Genomic DNA, 26,659 nt, shown 5'->3' with positions numbered 1-26,659 from the left:
TATGAAGATATTTTCATGGTTCATCATAAATATTTGTAAGTCATAATGCATTTGCCATTCCCTACCTACCTGCCCTGTTTCCTTGATAGTGACTGGGTGGCGTTGGCTTCCTCCTCGGAGTATCTCAACAGCGGTTTGGTCATGGCACTGGAAAGGCTTCACTGGAACAGCACCAGTAATCCAAATCTTTTATCAGTTTTTCCTGGTGATCCAGGAATTATTCTAGCATACATTCCCGGTGTGTTTCTACTGATTTCCTGTGCCTGCTTTCTATATTTTCAAACCTTGCCCTGACAATGTGAAATAAGCACCTTTATCTTCATAAACCACACGAATGCAAATACAATTAGGCAGCATAGCAAGTGTTGATGTACAAATACAGTTGACACAGTTGTGTTGTGGAAGGAAACAACACAGTGGAGCTGAATTGATTACAATTCAGTGTCATGGCACAGTAACAAAAGCCCAGCTGGGTGTTTAGCTCTGAGAGGGCTTGCTGTTCAGAGGGGGCATGCACCTGGTTATTATATTCCTTCCTTTAAAAGAGAAAAGTGTGTATGATTCAAAAGGATACTTACCTACCAGCTAAGGGAACATCTTTCTGAAGATAATACAATTTGAGCTATTAGGTTGGATTTTTCAAGTAAAGAGTTTTGTCTCTGAATATTACCAGCTAATACAAACACTGGAATGCGTTAACAAAGTATGATTTCTTTTGGATGTATAACATCTATTAATACATATATATGCATTAGAATTTTTTTTTGATGTATTATGAGGAAAGAAAGACCATGATACTGGCTGTTGCCCCTCTCTAGTGTTTATGTTACAGGAGAGGATTCAAACCAATACCACAGCGAATATTTTTCATATCATTTAAAACACTCAATTCAGTAAATTAATGCATATGATGCTAACCAAACCTCTTACAAACTACAATTTTCCAGAATTAACACCATTGCACAGGAGTATCTCTTGGTACTGCCAGCAAGTTGATTATTGCAACAGGCCTTGGCAAGAAGATCTTCTCTCAAGATGCCTTTCTGTGCCTGACCTTTTAAATTTGGCAGAGTTCAGGGTACCACAGCAGAAACCATTTTGTGATGGGAAGATATTAATATATTCTTACCATTGCTAAGAATCTATTGAGCTTCCATGTTATATTGCTCAGTAATGGTAGAACCTCACCTTAATCAGTCATTTCAGAGACATGTTTTTAATCTCTTTTTCAATCCATCTATGTCCATGAACAGATAAACTCACCTTAATTTGTAATTCAGTGACATTTATGTAGGTATTTAAAATTCTAAGGCTAGCCTACTCCAAATTTGAACAATTGTTCTATTATCATATTGTTTCTGTTCCCTGACTAGATGTGCAGTAAGTCCTCTGATTATGTTTCATGCTGTGAATGTTCCCGAAAGCAAATCTGAACTTTGCCTCATAGCTGTGATTACACAGGTGTGTCAAGTTTGCTTTTTGCATGTGTGCTTACAAAAAGCAACAGAATACTGAAGACTTTATGTATTTTTTTTTTAAGTTACAGGAACAAATTTTTGGCTACTAGGTTCAAGGGATCAACAATTGTTTTAAATGTGGCAAGACTTGAGGCTGATGTGCTGTTCGGTATTATATCAGCACAATATTATTTGCTCTCACAGGTCAAGTAAATATACAATGATTTAAACAAATTAAAGTATCAAGTAGCATCAGGAAGAGGTAGGACCTTTAAGACTGCAGACTACAATTCTCCCTTTTTCCAGAGAGGCCTCATTGTACCCTGCAGTCCTGAATGGTGCAAATTCTATATAACAGAAGTGAAAACATCTATAAAGTAATAACAGTAATAACCTACCATATAGACAAAGAACTGAATTACTGGATCTCTTACAGTCCTGACCTCTGTCAGCGCACGCGGGTTATAAACTGAAATTAAATGTTTACAGAGGATATTACTCTGGTCTGTGACAAGAAAAACCTCTCTCTTTGCTGTATCCATGGCCTAGCAATTCTACCCTTTTCCCACTTCTGCAGTCAAGGAAACCAAGAACAGCCAGTGATATTGTGGCCTCTTGGGATCATACCTGGAAACTGTTCTAATTCACACTGTGACTTAGGCAGCCCCAGCCTGGCTCTACAATAAAAGCTGGATCACGAAGTCCTTTCTCCCTCAGATTAAGACTAGAAATGTTTGAGTTTCTCTGTATTTTTGATTACTTTATGTTGCTTTCCTAGTTGTGTCTTCTGGTACTGGAAGGCAATGAACCCCAAGTAGAAAATACTGGAATATTCCAATTCAGAAATCATTTAGGCAGAATAGATCTGGAAGAAATGGGTAATGCCCATTATAGTAAAAGTGTGCTTTGAAGGGGAGATTGGGCACACAGGCATATGGAACTCTGGGACTACCTTTAAATATTGTAGACTTAATCACCAAGTGATGGGAGAACTTCTCAGTGAGCAGCACAATTACAGCCTCCAGGTATTTTCAATCAGTACTTCTTCGTGGTGGTGGATACCTCCAGTGGCAGGAGCCTGTAACTCATCAAAGCTTGTCTATACAATTGTAGCTTTGCATTTTGGATACCTTATGTTTTCATGATTAACCTGTCAACAATTATTCACAGACCTCATTGAAAGTTTACATAAATAAGTCAATTCAAGAAAATAGTGACGTGTTTGTTTTAAAGGAGACCAGATGGAATGCTGTCAATCTGTGCAGCACTGGTCTTACTCAGCTGTGAGATATGAAGTGCAAATGGAATTTCTGAGACATGGCGTTTATGATCTGTCTTTATGTTGCAAAGATTTATAGTTGATGGAGGTATGTTAACAGTACATCAATCTCATTGTTTACTTGGTGTCTGCATCTTAGTATCAGAATCATCAATTACAGACCCCATAATTTCTAAGATGTAATTTAGAAGGATATGTTTTTTCAGAGTGAGCTGGTCACAAAATACATAGAAAATACTATTTTTCACTACAGTTTCTTGAGCTTCTGTTGGGATTAGTCAGAGGCAAGTGGTGATCAACCACTTATACAAGAAATAGAAGGTCAAGATTAAAAGATTTCAGAAAATTACACAGGTGTGCAAGAGGTCAAGGACTTGGTTCTTCTTTTTAACTTTTGCAAAATCCTTTAGAAATGTCACCATTACCAATGAGCTCCCTCCTGCAAGAACACAAAAAATGGGAAGGGGACAGTTAAAATTATTTTTGTGCAGAGCACTAGTTAAGAGTGGACATGAGAATGTGAAATACAAACTAAAATTTTACCTCATTCAAATTTTACCTCATTCCTATGTACTGAAAAAAAAAAAAAAAAGAGTAAAGAGTTCTCAGAATAGCCAAGGAGACACAAACAGTGTCATGATGACAATGTACTGACTTGTTCAGTGCCACTCCTGTGTTTCTAACAGAGCAAAACTACTTACAGCTTTTAGTGGAGGTTTCCTTATTGCACTGAGCCTTCAGCCAGCAAAGAGGTGACACAAACTGGGGTTTATTTATCCTGAGCTGTTTGGCACAAAATATTCTTTGGGATGAGGAGACTGCCAGTAGGTGTGTGTCCAGCAATCCTAATGGGATTGCTGCCAGCTGGAAGAGATCGAAACCAAATTGGAATTGCTGTAAGGTGGGTTTGGGCTGAAAACTAAGCCAGCTGTGAGCTCTGTAGCTATTGCCTGCTTTTGTGCCTTTGGCAGAGGTGAGGAGATACTTTATCAGGCATTTTCCTGGAGTTGAAAAGTAAGAAATTTTATGTGCCTTGTTTTCTGGGAGCTTTTTTTGGGTAGATTGTGGGTTGTTTTCTTACTACAAAGATGCATCCTGTGGGGGAATTTTTCAGCCTTGCTACAGCAGAGATGCAAAAGTTGTTTGAAAGTCAGAGATGGCTTTAAAAGGCAGTATCCTTTTTCACAGTTAAAATACTGATTCCAAACCCTCAATTAAACAGTCTTGAGGTATGCTGTAAATGAACCAAAACATAACAAAAGCTGTGCTTTTAGGCACAATTCTCCTGGTAGTTACCAATCAAGGAACAGTGTGGTACCTAACCAGTGGCACCTGAGATCACTGAAAGTGCAGACCCCACACCTCATCCCAGTCAGCCAAGTCATCTGAGTGCCCTCAGAGATGTCCTTGTAGTCCTTTAATGAAGTTTTCAAGATGAATTCTTGTTCTGCTGTGCATTTGGATATTTCCCTCCCATCGTCTCCTCTCGGTAAATCTGCTTTGTGAGTTCAAGGTGGATTTGGAGGCTCTACAGCTGCAATAGCTTTTGCACTGTTTTGACCCATCATGGCTTGCTGAGAAATTTGTGTCCAGCCCCTCTGCTGAAGGCTGGATGTGCTGTGGGTAACCTCCACCATATGTATTATTTCATGTCCCAGATCTGTGCCTGTTTCACAGAGCTGCTTCTACAATGATATCAACAGTAGATTTTTAGCGAGCAAAAAGAAATAAAATGGTGAGTCATCAGCTTTTTTCCTGCATATCTCATCTGTGTGAAATACAGAATGCTAACTAGAATAGTTAGGCATCAGCGATAAAATTCCAGCTTTATGTGCCATCTTAATAGTAGGCTAGAGTGTCACCAGAAGTATTTTTTTCCTGGTAATATGAGAAATGAATAACTAAGGATCCACTGCTGAATAATGAATAAACTAAACGCTCGATTAGCAGCTTTCAGATAATTTTAGTGCTGCAGCTAGTTGAGTCAAGAAGAGATGTCACTGAGAGTAAAAGGAACAGAAAAGCAACTACCTGAGATGCTGCTGTTAAAGCTGTGCCGTGAGGATGGTGGTGTACATTGGGCTGGTCAGTGAGGCTCCCCAAAAGCTGATAGGACAGCCTCATGCAGGCAAAAACTGTAAAATTTGGGGGTATTACTATTAACAGTAACAGTAGATCATGTGTGTAGTCTCATAAATCAACCCATCAGTTCTCAAAGCATGATTCAAGAGCCTGCTTCAAACAAAAGCAACGAAATTACTAAGGTCCCAGAATGGTGAGCTGACCTCTCTATACCTTAAAGAGGAGGAGACAAGTCCACTTAGGGTGTGATACAAAAGGGAAACTTTTCTGACTCAGCAAAGGAGAACTTGTACAACAGGAGAGAGATGGATTATTTAGAGACAGAATTGAAGGGATAAGTAAAATTGGCTGCATGACTAGGAAGTTTGCAGGACTACAGAGAATAAAAAAAAAGGGGGGGGCAAATATCTGAATGATGAGACTGCCCTTACATGCAACACAACTTGAACAGGAGCAGTGATTAGCCTCCTCCCTCTCTCTCTCTCCACACACGTACAGACAGAAAAGTACTGGTAGTGTTAATGGAACACCAAAAAATCATCAGTATGTGCAACAGAATTGGAAGCTACACCTGCTAATATTACTAGTAGTAGTACAGTTACCAATGAAAAATAAAACATCAAGAAAAATTACTGGATTTTGGTTTATCCTTAATAACAAAATTAAATCCATCTATCATTCCTATGTTTCAGGTTTGGGAAAAAAATAACAATTTACAAGCTTGCTTGAGGCTGAAAATTAACAACTTTGCCCAGCTAAATCTAAATCATGGTACTCCTATGTTAAAGTAAATACTCAGATTAAAAATCAACACAAGCTTCCCCAAAAGATGAACTTACATTTAGCAGCTTATTTTGTTACTTATCCATTTTAAGAGTAATTAATGTTAATCAACATACAATACCTAATGTTTTGTATTTGTTTTATAGACAAAAAAATCTATTCTTGGAATGATATGAAAGCCATCCACAATTCTGACAGAATCAGTATAGCCCTATGAATACGTGAAGTCATCCAGTCAAGTCTTGTCATAGCATGACTCAAAATGGATGTGGTCAAATCTGGCCTCTGCTCTTCTAAGGTTGATGAAACTAGGAACAAACATAGTGAATACCTGCAGAAGCCAGGCTGGGAACATGTGCACAGAGCAAGAAATTAATGTTGAAACACAATGATACTGATCATGCTTCAGCATTTCCTAGAAATGCAGTCATGCTGAGATCATACAAAAGCAGGGAGCTGAAAATTAAACTATTTTCGTATCTATTCTTACAGAAGTTCTCACCATAGATATTCCAATATATGAAGAGTATGAATCATGCACGGAATACTAAATTTTCCTCAGTAAAACAGTCGTTATTGCTGGCACTTTGGTATCCTGCTTGCAGCATTGTTAAATACATTGTTTTTATTTTCATCCCGTTCAAAACCAAATAGAGGCTCATTTCAAAACCTAGTGAAGTCAACAAAACCATTACTTTTTGTGGTAAGTAGATCACAGCCACAGCACTTTACAGCGTTTGGAATGTTTTTACTGTTATTTTCTCCTAATAAATACTGTGTCTGTTTCTGATGAGGAAGAACTATGAATACCCTCACCCCAAAGTGTCGCTTATCATAGGGTGCCATTTCACCATAATTACTTAAGTTCCTCCAGCTCATTTTACGTTCTCATTTAGAGCCACATAGAAATATTTTTCATCTCAGTAGAAAAAGCAAGGTTGAATAAATGGAAAAACCTAACATTATCTAAGGAACTTAAACTCTTCAGAAGTGGTGAAAAACACACTGAGACTATTGCTAGAGATGTGTGCACTGCACCCTTAGCTTCCCTTTTTGGATAAATTAGGCCTTCATACTCTTCAAATCAGTAACCTGCATCTCTATCCATGACCAACTTGCTTATTAAAAGACTTCTTTAAAAGTCTGATGAAAGGAATTTAACCACCAGTGTCCTCTAATATTCATTGTATGTTCAACATAAGCTGCTTAGAATCAATCGGGAGTGAGGAGCCAGCAGGGAGTGACTGGGATCCCTGTGCCGTGTGCTGGTGGGTGTGTAACTGCAGCAACTGCAGCTGGGGTGTGAGGAGGGTGTGATCACCCCTCCAGGGGGAGAGAATTGAAAGGAGAGACTGAAGATAAATCCTCGTAGCTGCTAAACCTCAAAAGGATGTTGGGTTCTTTCTGGCAACAGCAGTTAGTCGGTGGTGGGGTTTTGTGTTGGTGTTTTGCTTTGGTTTTGTTCAGGGGGAGGTGTCAGTGAAGGAAAAATGGGAGCTAAAGAAGTTGATGCATCAGATACCAAGGTCTTTTTGCTTTACTTTGAGTGAAAAAGAACTTAGTTTCTATAGGTCTCTAAAGAACTTTATCTAGCTGGCAAAATGATGGTTTGGCTTGGCTTTTGAAACCATGAGCTTATTGGCCATTGTACAATGTTGTACTTAAATGTTTCTGGTTGCAGAGTAATTTTCTGTGAAATAATGTGTATCTGTGTTTTGGATTTGGCACAAAGCAATTTCATATCAAAACCAGAACATGGGTAACTTCCTTCATATTCATCTTATAAAAAAAAGGTCCTTTGAATTAGAGAGTGACTCCAACAACAGCTCAGCTGTCTGAGGTGTACCTGCTGAAGCTCTTGCAGGGAGCAGAAGTGTACGACTGTTAAAGCTTCTGAATTTCAAAAGAGAAGCAGAATGAGACCAGGCGTAGGCTGCAGCTGTAATCTGTGCTTGGTAGCATCCAAGTCCTCTCCCATGAGTCACACTGCTGAGAACATTGTGGATTCTCTTTAGCCTCTTGGGATTTATTTTTTTGGCCCTGGACTGCAGTCTAAAACTTCTTCCACTTCTCATCTCCCTTTTGCAGATAAAATAATGTTTAATTTGAGTTGTTAAGAAGAAACCTAGAAAATCCACAGTTCTGATGTAGATACCTTGTGACAGTTCATATGGTTAATTTTATGTGTGGCCTAGGGCTGGGAAATACTCTCTACCCTACCTCCCCAATTAATCCCTGATGATAGCCCTGCCTTTTATGCTGATATTGACATTCCCTTTCTTTCTCTTATTATATTAGGAACAGCATTTTAATCCATAATTCTGTCTTGCTGTGAGGTTAATAACCTGACAAAAGTGCTGAAGTTTTCTTGTCCTTCCCTAAATTCCCTTGTCCTTCCCATCATGTGAACTATTGGCTTTATTCTTCCACTGTGCTGCTTTCCTCTCTTCCATTTCGACCAGCTCTTCGATGTTTTTTCTGCACCATGTTGCTCTTTCCTCTCATGCTTTCACTGAGCTGCTGCCTCTGAACTCCCTTACGATTCATGTGAATCTTCTATAATCCCTTTTTGACTTTTTCTCGTGTTGGGAACTTACTGCTCCTGCATACTCATTCAACCTATGTCTGTTTTTCTGTTTTTTCATTCACCGAGGTTCTTTTGATTTGTTCTCTGTGAAACATTACTCATTCTCTGTTGCTTAGTTTCCAGCTTTAACTATCACATTGCCAGTCCTCCCCTGCTTTCCCCCAGCCTTTCCATGAATTCACTGGTTATTACTTCTACTGAAATGGTTCCTGTATTTTGCTCTTCTCCTTCCAAAACCATTTGCTCTGCCTCTCCCTGCAAGTCTGTTCTTGCCAGCTTTCCAGTCCTGATCCACTCCCAACAACGTCCTTTCTCTAGCAAAACCATTCTGATGGAAGTCTGATGATCTAGGCAGTTTCTTCCACCATGAACACCCTGGATTTATTCTCCTCTTTTTTTTTTTTTCCTAGTGTAATTAAATTCCATATGTGCAGGCCCATCTTTACAGATTCTGAGTCAATCCTTTCCCTCTGGTCTTTTTTTTTTCCTGTGTACAGATTTCTGCTGATCTTATGCCAGTATGATATAGTAAGATGTGCCCATCTGCTCTTCTCGCCTCATCTTTCCTTCCTCTATTGCTATCTCTTCCTTCTTTATGGAGACAGGATTTCTTGCTTCCTGTGAATATACCATTCAGTTTACCCTAGAAGTCTTACCTACTAGCCTCAGTGACTTTATTCTTTCATTCCTTGCCTTAATCTTTGCCATTCCTCCAGTTCTTTCTCTTAAAACCAGTAGAACAGTTGTGATGTATTTCTGTCTCCAAGATGCTTTCTTATGCATCATCACACATAAAACTCATCTGTTGTTTCCAGGATTCCCATTTGCTGGAGCATCTTCTCCTTGTCTCTTGCTTGGCCTTGAGCTTCAATCTTTGAATCTTCACTGGCTGCTTTTCTCTATTGCATTAAACAAACCTCCTGTCCTCAGGACACTGTTATCTGTACCCAGACTCTCATGTTCTCACTGCAGAGATTCCCATAGCTCATGCCTGCCACTGGAACAGCTAAAGCAAGCATGGTTTTGCTTTATTATGTCAACTTTAAGGCACAGGAAGAGAAACTTCCTTTTACAAGGCTATACTGCTCTCCTGTTACAAATCCCTCTTAAAATTTCTTTAGCTAAAACTATCAAATTCCCTTATCTTTCATAAGGTATTGTGTGCAGTAAGGTTGTATGAGTTATAGGAAATTTGCCATTACATTAATGAAAAAAATCTAATGTTTACTAGTTTACTTTTTTTTTTTTCAATGTAATAAAATAATCTCCTTAGCCCTGTAAGATTTATGAAACAGCAACCCTGTGATAGTGAGCCTTAGCTCTTGAATCACCCACATAAGGCTTACGGGTCCCACTAATGACAAAAGCCAAACAGCAACACTAATGAAGACATAACCTCCACTGCTGTCATCACCCGAGTGCTTACAAAACACTGAGTGGCTACTGCATTTTGTTTGCTGCTTTATTGCACACTTCTAAGTGGGTCTGATGTTTGTACATCCCTAAAGCAGATGCTGTGTGTGTTGTTTCTTCTCACCCTTGTCTAGCAGCCAGGATTTCCTGCACACCCACTGCTAGACCCACTGTAATATTCTTGTTCTTGTGGTGCTTTTTGATGCCAGTCTAAAGGTCACCTCGAAAGCGGCTGCTGTGGCAGACTGTGGTTTGGCCAAACCGCTGTGAAGCACAGCAGCTCCCTGTGCAGCCACTGCTGCTGCTGCTCTGGGTTCTGGCCATGCAGCTCAGTACAGAACTGTGGTGTACCTGGCTCTAGTCAAGAGTCAGTCATTCTCATGTCTGCATACTCGTGCTTCTTCTCCCTTCTCACTGTCTTGTGGATGTTGCTAAAACAGGTCATAATTTAAATAACTACTAAGTATTTTAGGTATTAATGCTTCACAGGATTTATGTTTCCAACTTCCTCTGGTAAGTGGGGTGTGCACAGTTAAAAGAAAAATAACCAATAGGTTTTTGTTGAATGCTTGGTTCATAAGAAATACTATGTTTTCACTTTAAGTTCTTAGGTTTCCCTAAATCTTGGATGAAGCCTGTATGCTAAATTTTGGCCGGGTGATATACTTGGCTGGTGAATATCCCTGACCAGCATAATTTGTATTGTGGTACTGCTAAAGTTTATTGGATATTTTCCAAACAATAGACAAAGATGTTTAAGCTAATGAATAGAATATCTCACTGCAGCAAATCTGTTCTGTTGCATGTCAGGCACACTTGATTATACACTGATAGGTCTATGCCTACACAATAAGTAATTTTCTTTGGGTTCTCCATTATCTCCTTGTAAAACTTCCTTCTGCCATGTATCACAGAATGGCATCCCTAGGTGGCAATTCTATTAGTTGAGCTCAGATTTTATGCCACAAATCTGAGTATTTCTATAAAATCACAGTGGGAATCAGCAGATGAGAACCTAATGGAGCTACCAATTGTTCTTCCTGTAAGGGTGCTGAGAGCAGCTGGGGCTGGTAACAGTCAGTGCTGGTGACTCTAAGGAGCTCATGGTATGGCATCATGATCAGTTCTGACCAGTGCCCTTCTCATCCCCTGCCTTGGACTGAGTTCTGAATTAAATTTTTTTAATCATTGCCCTTTCACCATCTTGGACAACCTTTATTGTAAGAATCCCATCACTACACAGCAGCTTCTGTTATTTGGTGGTGTTTACTGTGGCTGAGGTCCTGTAGCATGAATATGCATTTCTTGACTCACTTTGCTATTCCTCTCATTTTGGTATCTTTTGCACAGACATTAAAAATTTCTTGGCTCTGTCTTGGGGAGTTGGTATAGAGGACAAGTCCTATTCCTCAAATAGACAGCAAGATGGATCAAGTAAAACAAAGATTATTTATTCAATATTTAAATATTTAGAGCACAGCTATCACTGAGGCTGATTATACTTGGAAACTCAGTGCATTTCTTTGTCACAAGCAGTATCTCAAAATGGGTATCTAAGAAATGGACAAGCAAAAATCATCTTTGAAAAGATGTGCTTAAGGGAGTTAAGTGGCATCACAAAGAACCCCCATGACAAAAAGGGTCAGAATTTGGTAGTGTCCAGTCAAACACTCAGCTCATTAAATAATGACACTTCTTCCCTCACTCATCTGACTAACAGAATACACATTTTAACTGCTGCAAAAAATAAACCTCAGATACATCAGCTTTCTCTGCTGTTTTCTTGTTCAACAACTACATCTGGCCTATCCTTCGTTTTGGGGGGGGATTATAGTGCCTCAATGTGCAATTGAAAGTTTTGTCATAACTTGAACATCCTTGTCTTTCAGGTTTCAATGATTGTATGAAGAGAATGTCAGTAACATCTGTGGCCACAATTTTAAAATAACTTTCTTCTGCTATAAATGAACTTCAATCCCCATACATTAAACAGTAAATTAATTTCTGTGAAGTTATTTCAACCTTGTATTTCTACAGTATGCATGTCTGGGACTCTTTCCTGGATGCTTCCCAGATCCAAAAATCTGCACCAATTTTTCCATTTCTTGTAAGCCTCAGGTCCTTTATTTTTCTCTCTCTGCCTAAAAAAAAAAAAAAAGCTTGCTTAGTAGAACACTTGATTTCTTCCTTAGTAAATGCCTTGGGTATGTCCTGATATATCACACTCCCTTGTGTCTTCTTCTCTTTCATTAATAGTATAAAAATGATTGAAAGTTAAAACATGCAGAAATAAGGTTTTGTTAAAGTACAGAAATTCTCAGTGGATGTGTATAATAATTTGAACCTGATTACAGTAGCTTGGCTTACACTTGTAGGTCTTACATGAGTTCTGTGCCACTTCTTTCTAGATTTGCTTGAGTTTGCTTTTATGGGTATAAAAGCTTTTTACTGTGTGTGAGTGGGCTGGTGGTCATGAAGCTAAATTATCAGATCACTTGCATTTGAGGGAGAATACAGCTTTGTGCCTACATCTCCAGCTGAAATTCCTGCTGCCAGCAGCATGCTGTGTGCAGTCTCTGCTGTGACAGTCACAGCCACTGGTTTTGTTCTCAGCTTAGGAGTCAGTGCCTTTCTACAAGATCGTGGGGGAAGCATCTTCCCAGGCAGGTTCTGTAACTCTGTTCCATGATGATGTGTCAGTAGCTCATGAATCCAGAGACAATACTTGGATCTTTCCTTATGGAAGTGTTTACAATTGAATTGTGGTGGTGTGTCATTCTCCTTCCCTATGCCTCTTCTCCCTCTGCTGCCATAACTTGAGAACATGCTGGAAAAGGGATAAGTGTTTATATTGCACACACACAGATCAGTTTGCACAAGCCAGGAGTGATGGATAGGGGCAAAGATCGAGCCTAGATATGAAACCAACAATAATGAATGGTTTCATTGGCTACAAATGGGTGGTCAGAACATGGTAGCACATGGTAGCTCAGCTTAATGGGCTTCAACACTTCAACATAATAACCAGTGCAGAATTTTGTTCAGGCGTCCTTCCCACTCCAGGAATTGGTAGCATTCCTCTTTGGTAGTGGCAATAGATCACCATTAGGTCAGGATTTGGGGCATGTTAATCTTATCTTGTGGGAAAAGCTACCCATTCTAGTGATGACAAAATAGCCCATCTATATCATCAGACTTAAAACCCCCATGTTTTCTTAACATTTTGAGTCTTCAGTTGTCAGGAGAAGGCAAATATGTTAGTTTAGACACACAGATACAGTATAATCTGGTCATTTGAATAATAAGATTTTTTTTTAAACAAACTTTAGACAAGTGTGCAAGTGAAAGGAAGCAATAGGGCTTTCCACTAGAGTAAATGAAAATACACTTACCTAATTAGAAACTTACAGCCATAAAACACTTACATGTTTAATATGAAATCTGATTTTAAGAACCCAACAAATTCTAGACTGCCTTATTTTCTGACTGTATTCCAAGGAAAAGGAAACCTGGCAAGAGGAAGTTCATCTGTATATAGCCAGGGCAGTAAACTGCAGTAATGTAATAGTTTGTGAAGTTTCCTGAATTTTAAAAAGTATTGATTGTGAACATGAGAGATTTTTTTCACTGTATATGGGAAAACTTACTCAAGTACACCAAACCTTCTTCTGTACTGCCTATTTGAAAAATAGAATGTACTACTGTGCTTTACAAAGCAATAATATAATCACCTCATTGTGTTACTACTTGAAATAGTGATATCCAGTGTAAGCAATAGGAATGAGTAGAACTAAAAAACAACAACAAAAAAAACCAACCAGGAATTCAAGAGTGCAAAACTGATATGTATTACATACTCCTGGTCCTTCCTACAATAAGTGGATCCTACTTTACCTTTTTTTGGTGTTAAACATATTAATGAATGGCAAAAAAAAAAGTTGATATGTAAAACGTGGAATATGAATGATGCATCTGAATGTGGTGTGGAAATATGCAATAGGAAATACTCTACAGAATGTACGAGCTGAATGAAAACAAAAGATTATTCCTGAGAGAGTCCTTCTACCCAACTATTTGTCATAAGTGTTTGAGGCAAATAACATGAAGTTTAAAAAAGATCTGCTTGTCTTATATAGTTATAAAATCTCCAGACTGCTCCTAAGACTGCTGCTTTTTGGCAGGAATGTGTGCCCTCTTGCTGCTCATTGCTAGCAAGCCTCTTTTGTTCAGGATGGAACTGAGAGAATAAAGAGAGGGAGTCTCATGTGTGTTTCTTGCAAAATTCTTCACCTGCAATCACCACAATACATAGAAAATGTCATAAAGAATTCAGCAAGTGGTTTTATCAGTTACATGAAAATGAGGCCTGTGATGATGCAGATTTAAAGGAGAACCAGTTTGAAATGTCCTCAACGTGTCAGAATAGGTGAGATTAGTGGAAGCAGCTCTGGTTTTTACATAAGTACAATAAGAATCTGGCCTGCTATCTAATACAGGAATTTCATTCTCTCTTCATGGCCAGAAAGTTATTAATTAAGAAACAGCTTTCTCAATTCTAATTTCTCATTTTCTGTGATTATTGGAAAAAGTGACTTATTTAAGAAAGTGTAACTCCTCACTTGGGAGGGTTTTCCTTTCCACATCTTCAGAGTAAGTAAAGTTGTGCTAATTGCCATTCTATTAATGCGTACACTATTATTTTAATTTTTCACTGATTAATCTGTTCTTCATGTGCTAATGTCCTGTCATTCAAAGAGAAGTATGATAAATATAGCTGATATTAAGACTCTCTTGTAGAATTTCAGACCAGATAAGAGCAATACATGGTGCATTTGGGGCAAAGGATTTGGATGTCTTTACATTTAAGATATCCAAAAGGCTTAAATTGCCAGCCTGTTCAAGCACTGTGGTCCCTATAGGCAAAGACAAGAGACAGGCATTTCAAACTGCTATGGAGAGGTGACTCTGTGTACTGACTGGATAGTTTAGAACAACTCAGAGTAAGATTAGTTTAGAATATAATTCTAACTATATTCTATAACCATATTCTAACCATTAGAAAGTCAAGTACACGAGGTTGCAAGTAGTTGTAGTTATACTTTTCTCACAAAAGCTTGAGTCTCAACTTCTGGCTTGGAACATTCTGTCTCTCTCCTGGTAGTGTGGAATCATTCTCTTTAACACATATTTTAATTTATTGTCACATCTACATTTAAATATTGGTAAGTTCAAACAGGAAAACTTCTAAAGGCTTGTAGGGCAACTTTGAAAATGGTATTGGGAGACTTAGTTTTATTAAAATGTGGTAGAAATTTTTCTTTAGTAGACTGCAAGTTTCTGTAAGGATCTCAGTGCTGTGTACTTTGGTTTGCAAATGCACTCACTGAGGAGCCTCCAGGCCCAAGTAACCAGGCAGCAGGAGAGGTGCCAAGGTGTGCTGGGGCAGCACTCAGGGAGGAAGCCGTGACATCTGTGATTCCGCTGCCCACTGTGCTCAGAGCTTAGTGAGAGCAGCAAGCCCTTCCTAGAAGAGAGGCAAATGATCACCAATCAGCTGTTAGGAATGTGTTTTCCCTCTGCCAGAGTAACTGCTTCCTGCTGCTGCCTTCTGCAGAGTTCCAACTAGTAGGCTTAAACTCTAATCTGGGAAAGAATAATTGCTCTAACAGTCACTGAAAAGCTCTCTGCCCTTGCTTGGGATGGTGTTTCATGTGCTTCTTGTATGAAAAATTCACCTTGTAGTCTCTGTTCTCTTCTACTGTAGCTCAGAATTTTCCTGTATTGAAATGGAAAGAGAGGAGGCTCAAAACCACTTAGCTGCTTGGCTATGGAAAGAAGCTTATAAAGTTTGCATCTCTTTTTTGATTAAGCAAGATGCAGGTACTGTGTTTAACAATACTGTTCTCCAAGGGGAAAAATGAACTGCTACAAAGCTCAGTAACTCTTCCTTTCTCAAATTCATGAAGCAAAGTTAATCAGTGTCTTTTGCTTCTTAATTTAGTTATTTAAATGTTCAGTGGAGATAGATAACATGAAAGAAAACTCAGGAGGACATCTATCTGAGTACAAGATATTGATATAAATAGAGAGGCTGGGAAAAATAGTTGTGAGTTTTCATTTTCTCCTTCAGACAAACCAGTCGGAGCAGAACTGCAGGAGAAGCACTGCCATAAGCTCTTGCTGAGGGAGAAACTGGGGCACAGCTCAGCACTGTTTGTTTTCACGTAGGTTTAGATAATAAAACACAGAAGGCTAAAAGGGAGATTTACTATTGTTCAGAAACAACATTTTCTTCATTTGTGAGTTTCAGCTGTCCCTATGCTTTTACTATAACTTTAGGTATTTGCTTTTCTTTACATTCTTTTCAATCCGTATTTTCCATTTGGCATAAGAAAAGGTTTAGAAGTCTAGAAGTGGAGGAAAAAGTGAGTGGCTTGCTGCAAGGAAGCAGAGTCTCTCATTCATTTATTTTCCCATTGTTCGGCAGGTGGAAAGCACAGATTTACAGAGCTGAACTGGATCAGCTGAAGAAGTGGGGGAAGAGAAACCAAACAAGTACAGTAGCAGTGAAAAGAGCTTCAGCTTTATCTTGCAGCATCACCACAGCAACCAGAGAACACGATCACAAGAAAAGGCTAGAGCGGAGAAGGCAAAAGTGCGGCTTCTTACCTTTGGACAGAAGGCAGCAAAATCATTATGCAGAACAGAAATGGGTATTTGATGGTTCTAGACAAACTGTGGCAAAGGGAAGTGTCCCGTCATTAACAGGAATGTGCCACAGTTCACGCACCGGAAAGGGGAGTGCCATGAGATCTGCTGAAGAGACTATTTCTGTGGCTGCATACCTACATGGGTTTGCACCCTTGCTGGGACTCAATTAGGTGGCTGTAGGCATTGGGGATCATCAGGTATTGGATAGTGACCTTTATTCCATTCGGGGTGTACCTGGCACGAGAACTGAAAGACAGTGCAGATCTTGAGAGACGCCAACAGAGTGAGCCAGTCTGCACCCTTTCCCTTCTGTACCTGCCTGCTGTACCATGGGATGTCGGCAAAGCTCGGAGGAGAAAGAGGCAGCGCGGCGGTCCCGTAGGATTGACCGCCACCTGCGCTCTGAAAGTCAGCGACAACGAAGAGAGATAAAACTCCTCCTCCTGGGCACCAGCAATTCTGGGAAGAGTACTATTGTAAAGCAGATGAAAATCATTCACAGCGGTGGCTTTAACTTGGAGGCCTGTAAGGAATACAAACCTCTGATTATCTATAATGCAATTGACTCTCTCACACGTATCATTCGAGCTCTGGCCACCCTCAAGATAGAATTTCACAATCCTGACAGAGCATACGATGCAGTGCAGCTTTTTGCCCTGACAGGCCCAGCTGAGAGCAAAGGGGAGATCACCCCTGAGCTGCTGGGGGTGATGAAGAGGCTGTGGGCAGACCCTGGCGTGCAGGAGTGTTTTTGCCGCTCCAACGAGTACCACCTGGAGGATAACGCTGCCTACTACCTGAACGACCTGGAACGGATCGCAGCCCTGGACTACATCCCCACGGTGGAAGATATTCTACGGTCTCGGGACATGACCACAGGGATTGTGGAAAATAAGTTCACCTTCAAAGAGCTGACTTTCAAAATGGTGGATGTGGGTGGACAGAGATCTGAACGCAAAAAGTGGATCCACTGTTTCGAGGGGGTTACAGCAATAATTTTCTGTGTGGAGCTGAGTGGGTATGACTTGAAGCTGTATGAAGACAACCAAACAGTAAGTGCACCTTCTGCTCCTTGTTCTCTTTCCTTCTTTTCCTTTCTCTTTCTTCAGTATTTGGTCTTTTATCTCCCCTCCTTCTTTCCCACTCAAGGCAGTAATCCCCAATCATCAGGAAAACCCAGAAGCTATGGTTCCTTTATTTGGATAGTTTTCCCCACTGGACAGAGTTAGTGATTTAATGTTACTTTTGGGAAATGGAGGCGCTTTTCACATGTCCGCCAATTTTTAATTTTTTTGGTGCCTTTAGCTAAAAGTTTATATGGTTAACTGTTACTTCAAACACCACTTAGAAAGGTAGGCAGTAGTGACATCCTGGTGTACAGGGATGGTTCATTTGGGCAACAGAAGGTCCTGGGAAATGTCAAAGGTAAAATAATAGTAAGTAACAGTTTTCTCCCCCTTTTTTCCCCAGGATTTTCATTAGGAATTTGGGATGAAATTAATTTTTAAACTTAATTAAACATGTTTTTTAATTAATATGACATTTTTATATTTAAAATATTGACTGTTTCTAGTTAAATGGCCAATTTGCCTTGTCCAAAGAACAGCCATTCCCATTTAATAGTCTTTAATGTTAGCTTCTGGTTTTCACAGCATGCAAATACAGTAGCCGTGGGGAGTAGATGAATGCTTACAGATACACAAATATATATTTGCTGTGACTTTCAAAGTGCCTGAATTAAGCTTCACAGGGGTTTTACTTTAAAAAATTTTTTTGACAGCCTTGTAAAACATGCTGTTTAAGAGAAGGGAGTTTGTGGGTAGGAATGCATGATGGCTCCTTTTTGTTGGTATAGCTTATCACATATATAATATTTCCCTATTCTAATCTTCTGTAGTAACTTTACTGTTTATAAACAGCACTTCTGTTTTCTTCTCTGTACTATTCTGATGAGCCATTCCACAGTCCTGTGTGTGGACTTACCCTTCATTATCTGGAGATTCTTGTCTTAGAAGGCATTAGTGCCTTCTTATTGTAACAGATTTCTGTATCTGCTTTTTGTTTAGTAACCTCCTCCTGACGTGAGAGAAACATTGCCACTAATTATTTCTCCTCATTTTCAGACATATTAGGAAAAGCATTTTACATTAGACCCTGACTAGGAGTTTCTTGCAATTCTTTTGACTTTTCCTGCCTTACTGTTCAGATTTAAAAATCAAAAAGAACTACCTGAATGGGAAAAAAATCAATATACTCTGAAAAATCCTTATGAGCATTGGTCCATACAAGATCAACAATAGTACCTACATTGGTATATTACTGGAACTGCAACATTGAGACTGCCACTCATGAGAAAAGCCCTACAAGTGATTGAATTGCAGAGTGTAAAATGCTTCCTGGTGTAGTATCTGTGGTGAAGAGAACTGCTAAATAAAACTAGTCGACTGCCAAACATAACTTACTGCTTGAGATAGCATGTAAGAATCTGGCTGATTTATAAACTGTGAAAGTTGAGCAAATGATCTGGATGAATATGAAAACTTGTGTGATCCTGTTGACAGAAGTGGAGAAATGCTATGCGTGAACTCTGTCTTTATTGAAGATGCGTTAAAGTAATGATTGACAGATATGGTAAAAAATGGGGGGAAAACCAGTTCTGCACACTGTGGGTTCTGATTATAGCTGAGTCGTGAAGTCGGCTGAGGGTGAGATTGTTGTAGTGACACCAGTGAGCAGAACAGGAGAACAAAAATAATGCCTGAACTGTCGGCTGCCTGGACAACTTTTCCTTTGTGTGACATTTTAAGTGACTAAGTTAAATTTATCCTGAAAACAAATAACAGAAGGGGAAAGCTGACTTTTTCAGGGGCTTTTGTCTTTCTCCTGCCATGCTTTATTCTGGGTAACATCATTCCCAGGAACAAAATCACCTGAGTTGATAGTTTGTAGACGTGGACAAACCAATATTTTTGCTTGTTTGTTGAACATATGTGATATTTAGCTGTTTACTAAAGAGAAAGCCAAATGAATAATTATGGTTCACTTTTTTCCTTCACCTTGAATGCTCTGTCACTCTGTAACAATATTTTTCCTGCTTATCTAGGGTTATTTGGAAATGTGATCTGTGTCTGGTTTCATTTCTACAATATCTTGGGAGGTTTTTCCCCTACCTAATCTAATAAATACAGCTTTATCATTTCATGCACCATAGCTAGTTAGCATGACTCAACCACGTAACAGCTGCCTCTTCTTTTGACACAGTTGCAAAATTGTAAAATACCTTTGCGTTACTATTGATTTATTGTATGATTATTATTCCTGACCAGCACTCTGAGAAGGTTGCCTTAAGTTTTTATATCCCATGCTGATTTCTTCTCTATTATGTCAAATAAATTACTTGTCTTATTTTTCATGTTCCTTAGCAGCTGATTGACCCATTGTATCTTTTATTGCATATTAAGATACCATCTCTGGCCTTTGATAATGTTACATTATCAAGTAATCCTTTTTTTGCCTTCTTGCATGTTGCATCCTGCACTTCGAAGGCACTACCCATTAATATCTAAATGTTTCATCTTCATTTCTGTTTCTCTTTTAATGAATGTGTGCTAGAGAATGTAAATAATCTGTACTCTCAGAAGTCACTGCTGCTGCCTGTTCCCATGGAAAGGACTCTTGGTTTCTTTGTCAGTGTGCCCATCTGTCCAGCTCTGTCCTGCTGTACATTTCACGGATGATTTTTTTCCACAGCCTGTAGCTGCAACAGGGTTTGAGATGTTAAAGGTGCAACAATAAAGTACCTAATGAACTGAGTTAAACAGGAGTGTGTGCCTGAGAATTTCTGAGGTCAGTAGTCACTAGAGATTCACATGGTGCAGGAGATACCAAGTAACTGTTGTGCAGGTCTAAAAATGGCACTGGTTCAGTAATAATGTAAGTAAGGATGTTAGAGGAAAACTGCTTGCAGGTAACAAGTAATTTTTATTCCCTTTCTTACAGCTACTGCAACTGAATATAAAAATTAAATTTTTGGCTTTCTGAGGCTATTTTTTTAGTATATTGTTGAAAGGAAGATGCAGATGAAAAAGTCAGAATGCTGCAGCAAACAGTTCAGGTTGGAGTAGGCCTCATGCAACCCTAATTGCTGGGGACATAATCGAACCTCTCAATTATCCAATAATAACTGGGAAGCCTTCTGTCATATGTTAATTGTATGAATTTTGAACAGAAATCCTGTTTCTGTAAGGAATTTTTTTATCAAGTAAATAACATTGGTAACATTTTTTTCTTCCCTTTTTTTTCCCTGAGGCCAAATACTTAAGGGGCTTATTTGCCTTTCCTGACAGTTCAGCTTTTTCAGTAATTCAGGGTATTAAAAATCCTTTCTGGCATGCAGCTCTTTTTCTGCAATGCTAATACTAACAGGACAGAGGGGAAATTGTGATCTGTGTACCCATAGCCCCTCTAGTACCTGTTATTACCAGTGGTAAAACATCATGTCAGGAAACATTTTTCTGACAAACTAAGTCACTTGGGAATCCTAGAAAAAGACTGACCTACTCTGTTACATTTTTTCATGAAGCTTTTCCATTTCAAGACTTTTCATAGTGAAGTTTGTGTGGGAGCCTAGATGACTTCAGTACTCGTGTGTGTAATCTTTCAACACTGCCAATGAAATTCTAGCCTTTTTGCACTTAACAAAGTAATATATATATATATATATATAGTCCCTTACCCAGCTGTAACTTTATATAGTAATGCATCACAATTCCCACCTCAGGACCTTCTAAAATACGTAAACAGCAGTAAAATAATGAATATACATAACAGGAAATGATTGATCAACTGCCAATTTGCAGGTTTTTTACTAGATATTCTTTCAAGTCTGAAGATTTATTTTTGTTTACATTGTTCATTATAATTGTATGCTTCTTATGTGGATATTCTCACATAGAACACATGGGACAGCAGTTTTTCATATTTTGGATTTGTTGCCATACCCTGAACTTTACATTCTATGTAACTTCAGATACTAGCAGTAACTTCATATGCAAATAATTCTGTTTGTGTGTTCACTAAATTATTTCCTCTAATTTGGAAAAAAAAAAGGCAATAAATATGATAATGTGCCACACTATGGAATTAAAAATAACAGACTCATTCTAATGGCATTGTATGATTGCAGGAAGATGCCAGTATCAGGCTGTAAAAGCCTGGGAAGCTTTGCTTATCTGTTTCATGTCAATAGACTAATCCCTAAGACAACCCTGTATTTAAACCTACAGAGAAATATTTCCATCACTATAGAGCAGTAGGCTTAATTAGAAGAAATGCACAGGGGCAAAACCAGAAAGATTTTTACCTGTTTTGGAAAACCATGGCACAGAAGTAATGGACCTACTGGGCAGTATTTGCCTGCCTTGGTATCCAGGGCTAGTTGTCAGACTTACATCTGAATTAGATGACTGAATTTCCTGACGTATTTAGGTAGCAGCAGGCAATGGCTAAAATCCCCCATGACAAATGCCTGAGAGATGATGTAACTCCCTGGTTTTGGTCTCTGTGACTGGCTGTATTCAAAAGTCCTAGACTGGGTAAGGTGTTTTGCTGTGATTTTTAAATGAATTCCAAGCATTACAGCACTAAGGTAAGTAAAACACTGAGGCATCAGGAGTGGCAGAATGCTCCTAAATATCCTATGAACTTCAGGCTCAGAATAGTTCTTAGGTGGAAAGACACAGGTACTGACAGATGAATAAACAGAACTTAAGTTAACATCTCAGTGATCCAGTAACACTGCTGCTCTTCAAACTATAAATGAAGGAAAAATCCCCAAGCAAAACCCAGCTGAATTCCAGGAATGCCTACCAGTGTAGAGGCAGTAAAGCTTGCTCTGTAACTGCAGGGTTAAAGCAGCATAGTACACATGAACACAAGGCACCTGTCAAGCACTGGGAGAATTGTCATGAGTCAGAAAGCCACAGCCACTGTCAGGCAGAGGAGCTGATCATACACACTGGATAATATCAGTTGGATAAAGAATCAGTTTGTGAAGGAAAGAACTGAATGTCTCTGCCTCTTTCAACAGGTTTGGAAAGGCATGAACATCTCAAATATATTGTATAGGAAAGATCCAAGTGAAATTGGAGAACTGGTTATAGCAAGCAAGGAGTTAGAAGAGGAATACACCAGAGCAATACGAGGTTCTTTGACAGCATATTGTCATCTTCATGTGCAGCTCTCTAGATGACTCTATTGCAAATCATTTCCTTAAAAGCAAGCTGCAAATTTGCCCTCAAAGAATCCCTTGAACAGTAAGGAATGCCACATAATTTTAGGGCTGTGAGGCACATGTGACAAGCCTGGCCTAGCCTTATGGATAATATGCTTCTTGGACATGTAGAGGTTTAATTTTCAGAAGTTAATTAGGTTCTCTGAAACTTAATGTGTATGAAGTAGAGTGGCATAGTTCAGGCAATCAGTTTTACTTCTTTGTGATGAAAATATGTAGGTTTTAATGCAAACATAACAATAAACGGAGCAACTTTTAAAAGACTTACTAGAAACCTTGATGTTATAGATGTAGCTTGGAAATTCACTTGACTGCAGTGTAAGGGGTCAAGATCCCACTCAATCTCAATGCCACAAAAAGAATAATGTGGTCTGAGTTTAGAAACTTAGAATCCATGTAGTGGGAGAGAAGGGTTGATATCATCTCTCATAATTCTGTATGTTGTCTACTTAACAATCACAGTGAGTAGAAATGTGCCAACAGGGAGAAAAAAAAAAGAAAAAAAAAAAAAGGAAAATTCCATCCTGTTCTAGAAAAACAGCTACTTTGGTTTATTTTTGTAGGTGTATAAGCTGTCACAACTCTCTGTGGTATGCCAACCCTGGACAGAGTAGTGGGGTCCAATTAGCTTCAAAAACCAGCAGAAATGCTGGAACACAGAAGGATCCTTGCTGTTAATAAGCTTCAGAGTGAGTTTTGGTGGTGGTGGATTTCTCAGAACTTTCTTCCATTATTACAAGTCAGTAATTTAGATTGCAGGTCAAATCAACAACCTTGTCAGGCCAGCATTGGCCATGGACTGGTCCCTGAGCATTCTTGTTCTTGGAGGGCTACAGGATTCATCATGTTCTCTTTTTCAAAATTTACTATTGAGTTTGTCCACTGCCTTTACACTAATATCCTTACAGGGTAATCATCCTAATAACCTTTTATACCGACTAGTGTAACACTGGCTGAGCATGTTCTGGCTGAGGTAGACAGCACTGGTAAAAGGAGCCATTCTAGGCCCTGACAGAAACTTTTCAACTTAAGAAAATATAGATGTTTGTTATAGGCTCTTGCAAGAGGTGGTCAGTTTTATTTAAGCGATAGAGTTTTGCAAATCCAAATACTTTATCATCAAACCATACCTAAAAATATTCTCATGAGGCAGTTTGAAGCAGCACTGAATCTAGACTAGAGCCTTTTCAGATATAACTTTCTTTGTTCCTTGGTTTTTTGCATATAAAATATTCTGTGTATGCAAAACTCTTACTCAACTTGAAATTCATTTTGCTTGTTTCCTTTGTAAGGATCATTAGTGACTACTCTCTGTCAATTCTGCAAAATCCCTGAATTGAATTACTTACATGAATTTTAAAAAATCTCCACGATTTGGCATACAGCTGAAATTAATTCTAATTCTGCTATATTGTTGTCTTAAACCTGGCCTGTGTTCATGGCATGTATTAATGTAATGTTATCTGTTACTATAGTTACTCCTTCTGTCATTAACTAAGGTATTAAATAAGCTTGGACATTAAACAGATCCTATACACTTACAGAGCTTTAGTAATTTGCCCTTGTTGCTGCACTTTTACTGCTTTTTTTTTTTTTTTTTTTTTTTGATTGTGTGCTGCCAAGACTGAATACATATGCCTGTATCTCGGGAAAGATTTTTGAGCATCAAAATGCATTTTTTGAAAGCTATTAATGTGCTTAGTTAAACTTTCAACTTGTCAACCAATGACAGTGTCCCCTGATTATACTTCAAAATTAGCAGACAATGAATAACTCCTCTACTCCAATTAATTCAGCTCTCTAACTCCTGTCATTTATTTTTTAGATATTTAAGCTTGATACTGTCCTTTCTTTCCGTTATTAAGCTGATTGAGACAACTTGCTTTCAAAATACACAGTCCACATACTCTCTGTGTACTTTTTCTCATTATTTACTGACTGGTCATATTTTACTTTGCTAATAGGAACCAACTCCCAGCCATTTCCCATCAGTAATAATAAACTGTTGATAATAGTTTATGCCAATTTAGCATAAAATGAGAAGCAAGAATCCTTTAGTCAGTTGTGGGGAGGAAGCTTGTGCCTAAACTGATTTTGTGGAAGACCACTGATGGTGTGTCAGACGTGGTGCACCTCCTCCAGGACAGCCAGGCCCCTCAGTTCACCACCCTGATGTTCTCCCTCTGCTCTTTCCCTGCCAACACAGCACTGGGTGTCACAGCTGCTGACAATGGCTTCAGCCCAACCCTGCCAAAGCTCCCAGCACTTCAGCAGCCTGAGCCTTCCCACTGCAACTCTGACATAGCAATGAGCTTATTTCCATTAATATTTCCCCAGATCAGTTGGAATTCTGCTGGTGTAAATGTTTTGCAGTAGCACCCTGGTAATACTGATTAGGGATGTCATTGGACTTGTCAGAGTACACTAATTTTTATAAAGCCTGTACTGATAGTGTGCATTCTCCTGGCAGTGCTACAGAGAGGGATGGCTCCAATAGGAGCTTGCTAAGTGCCTTTGCTATTCTTCAGAGATCAAATCAAAGCAGGAATTAGAAATAAATAAATCAATAACACCTCAACAACCCACACATGGAAAAAGGAAAAAAAAATCCAACTGAATTGGAAATGTGAGAGGTTAACAAAGGAGGTTAAAGATATGTTAAAAAAAAAAAAATAAAGTTGACAGGAGTAAATGCTTTGTGCCTAAAATGTCCTGGAGGCAGTGCTTTGCAGAGCATGTGGCTGTCATTGCTATCCAGCAATCCAGACTGAGACTTAGAGCATTTTAAAAAGTTTCAAAAGGTTAATTAGTTTTGTAGAGCTAAAAAAAGTGAAGTACCTGCTTAGTGTATAAATACCTGAAGGAGCAAAAAATACTCAATATTTAAAGAAATACGTAATCTGAGAGAGAAAGGCAAAGAACAACTGTCTGGAAGTTAGGTCAGATAAATACTGACTTGAAATAGTGGGGGGTTTAATTCTGTTGTTTTAGGAAAGAAGCTGAACCAACTTTTCTCTGGCAGCTAAGGCTGATCCAGGTGGCAGCAAAGACATAAAGGTTATTGATGTGTTAGAAATCATGGAAAAGCCTGAGAATGGTCACGAGTAGGAGTAGTGCTCATTCCCCCAGAAGGTGGTGGGATCAGTAGCTCAGCTGAAGTGCATCTACACCAACACCCACAGCATGGGCAACAAACCAGAGAGCTGGAAGGCACTGCACAGCAGGAAAGCCATGCCATAGATGCCATCCCAGAAATTGGAGGGATGACTGGCACCACTGGAGTGCTGCAATGGGTGGCCAGAAACTCTGCAGAAGGAATAGGAGAGCTGGTGGCTGACGTGCTGCTTGCAGGCTGCCCTGGCACAGCAGTCACAAAGCGAGAGTTTGCAATTCTCAGAAGCAAGGAGGGAGCTCAGCAGAACTGGCACCTTGCACTTGGCCTGTTTAGGGGACTGGCTGTCCTTTGAGGGGACAGCCCTGAGGCCAGGAAAGCTGGACATCCTTCAAGAAGGAAATTTTAAAGGCACAGGAGCAGTACAGGTTGTCCCCATGTGCTAAAAGATGAGCCAGTGGGGAACAACTTGCTTGGGAAACCTGTCTGGTCCTGGCTTGGATGGGTGTAGTGGTTTAATAGAGTCCTGTAAAATATACAACTAAATGATGAAAATCCTTATATTTATATCATCACACATGGAGCTTAATACTTGAAATATTTGTTTTACTGAAGAAGTACTGGGAAATTGTACAGAATTCCAACAGATCGTATTGTAGATATTGATTTCATTTTATTGATAGTAGTTTTCAAACAACAAAATGAATTAAAGTATTACTACCACTGATTTCAATATGAACAAAACCAGGCTCCAGATTTTAATTCTTTGTATTTTGCTTTCCTGATTAATACTTCTGTATTTCTGTGCTCTTTGCATTCGTTATTTGCTATGAGGAAATTGCTCATTTTTATTAGTATGAATTTTCTTTATTAATACTGCACATTCTCAATTGTTTCCTTTATTGGTAAATAGATCCTGGATGATATCTTGCTTTCTGACTCA

General features: G+C 39.0%; 2 protein-coding genes across 2 annotated transcripts in view; one reads left to right on the top strand and one right to left on the bottom strand.

Annotated features, from left to right (window-relative positions):
- The window catches only part of RSPH14 (radial spoke head 14 homolog), a 71,688-nt gene that overhangs the window by 20,576 nt on the left and 24,453 nt on the right, over window positions 1-26,659 (bottom strand). The window lies entirely within an intron of this gene.
- GNAZ (G protein subunit alpha z) overlaps window positions 1-26,659 on the top strand; it is a 50,322-nt gene that overhangs the window by 4,862 nt on the left and 18,801 nt on the right. Inside the window, exon 2 of the mRNA XM_038152602.1 lies at window positions 16,089-17,364. Coding sequence (XP_038008530.1) covers window positions 16,642-17,364 — 723 coding nt within the window. The 5' untranslated portion in view covers window positions 16,089-16,641. The remainder of the gene's footprint in view (window positions 1-16,088; window positions 17,365-26,659) is intronic.

Source organism: Motacilla alba, chromosome 15, assembly GCF_015832195.1.
Source record: "Motacilla alba alba isolate MOTALB_02 chromosome 15, Motacilla_alba_V1.0_pri, whole genome shotgun sequence".
In the NCBI taxonomy this organism is placed as follows: Eukaryota; Metazoa; Chordata; class Aves; order Passeriformes; family Motacillidae; genus Motacilla; species Motacilla alba.
The sequence above is the reverse complement of the archived record's forward strand: the minus strand, read 5'-3'. Positions and strand labels throughout refer to the sequence as shown.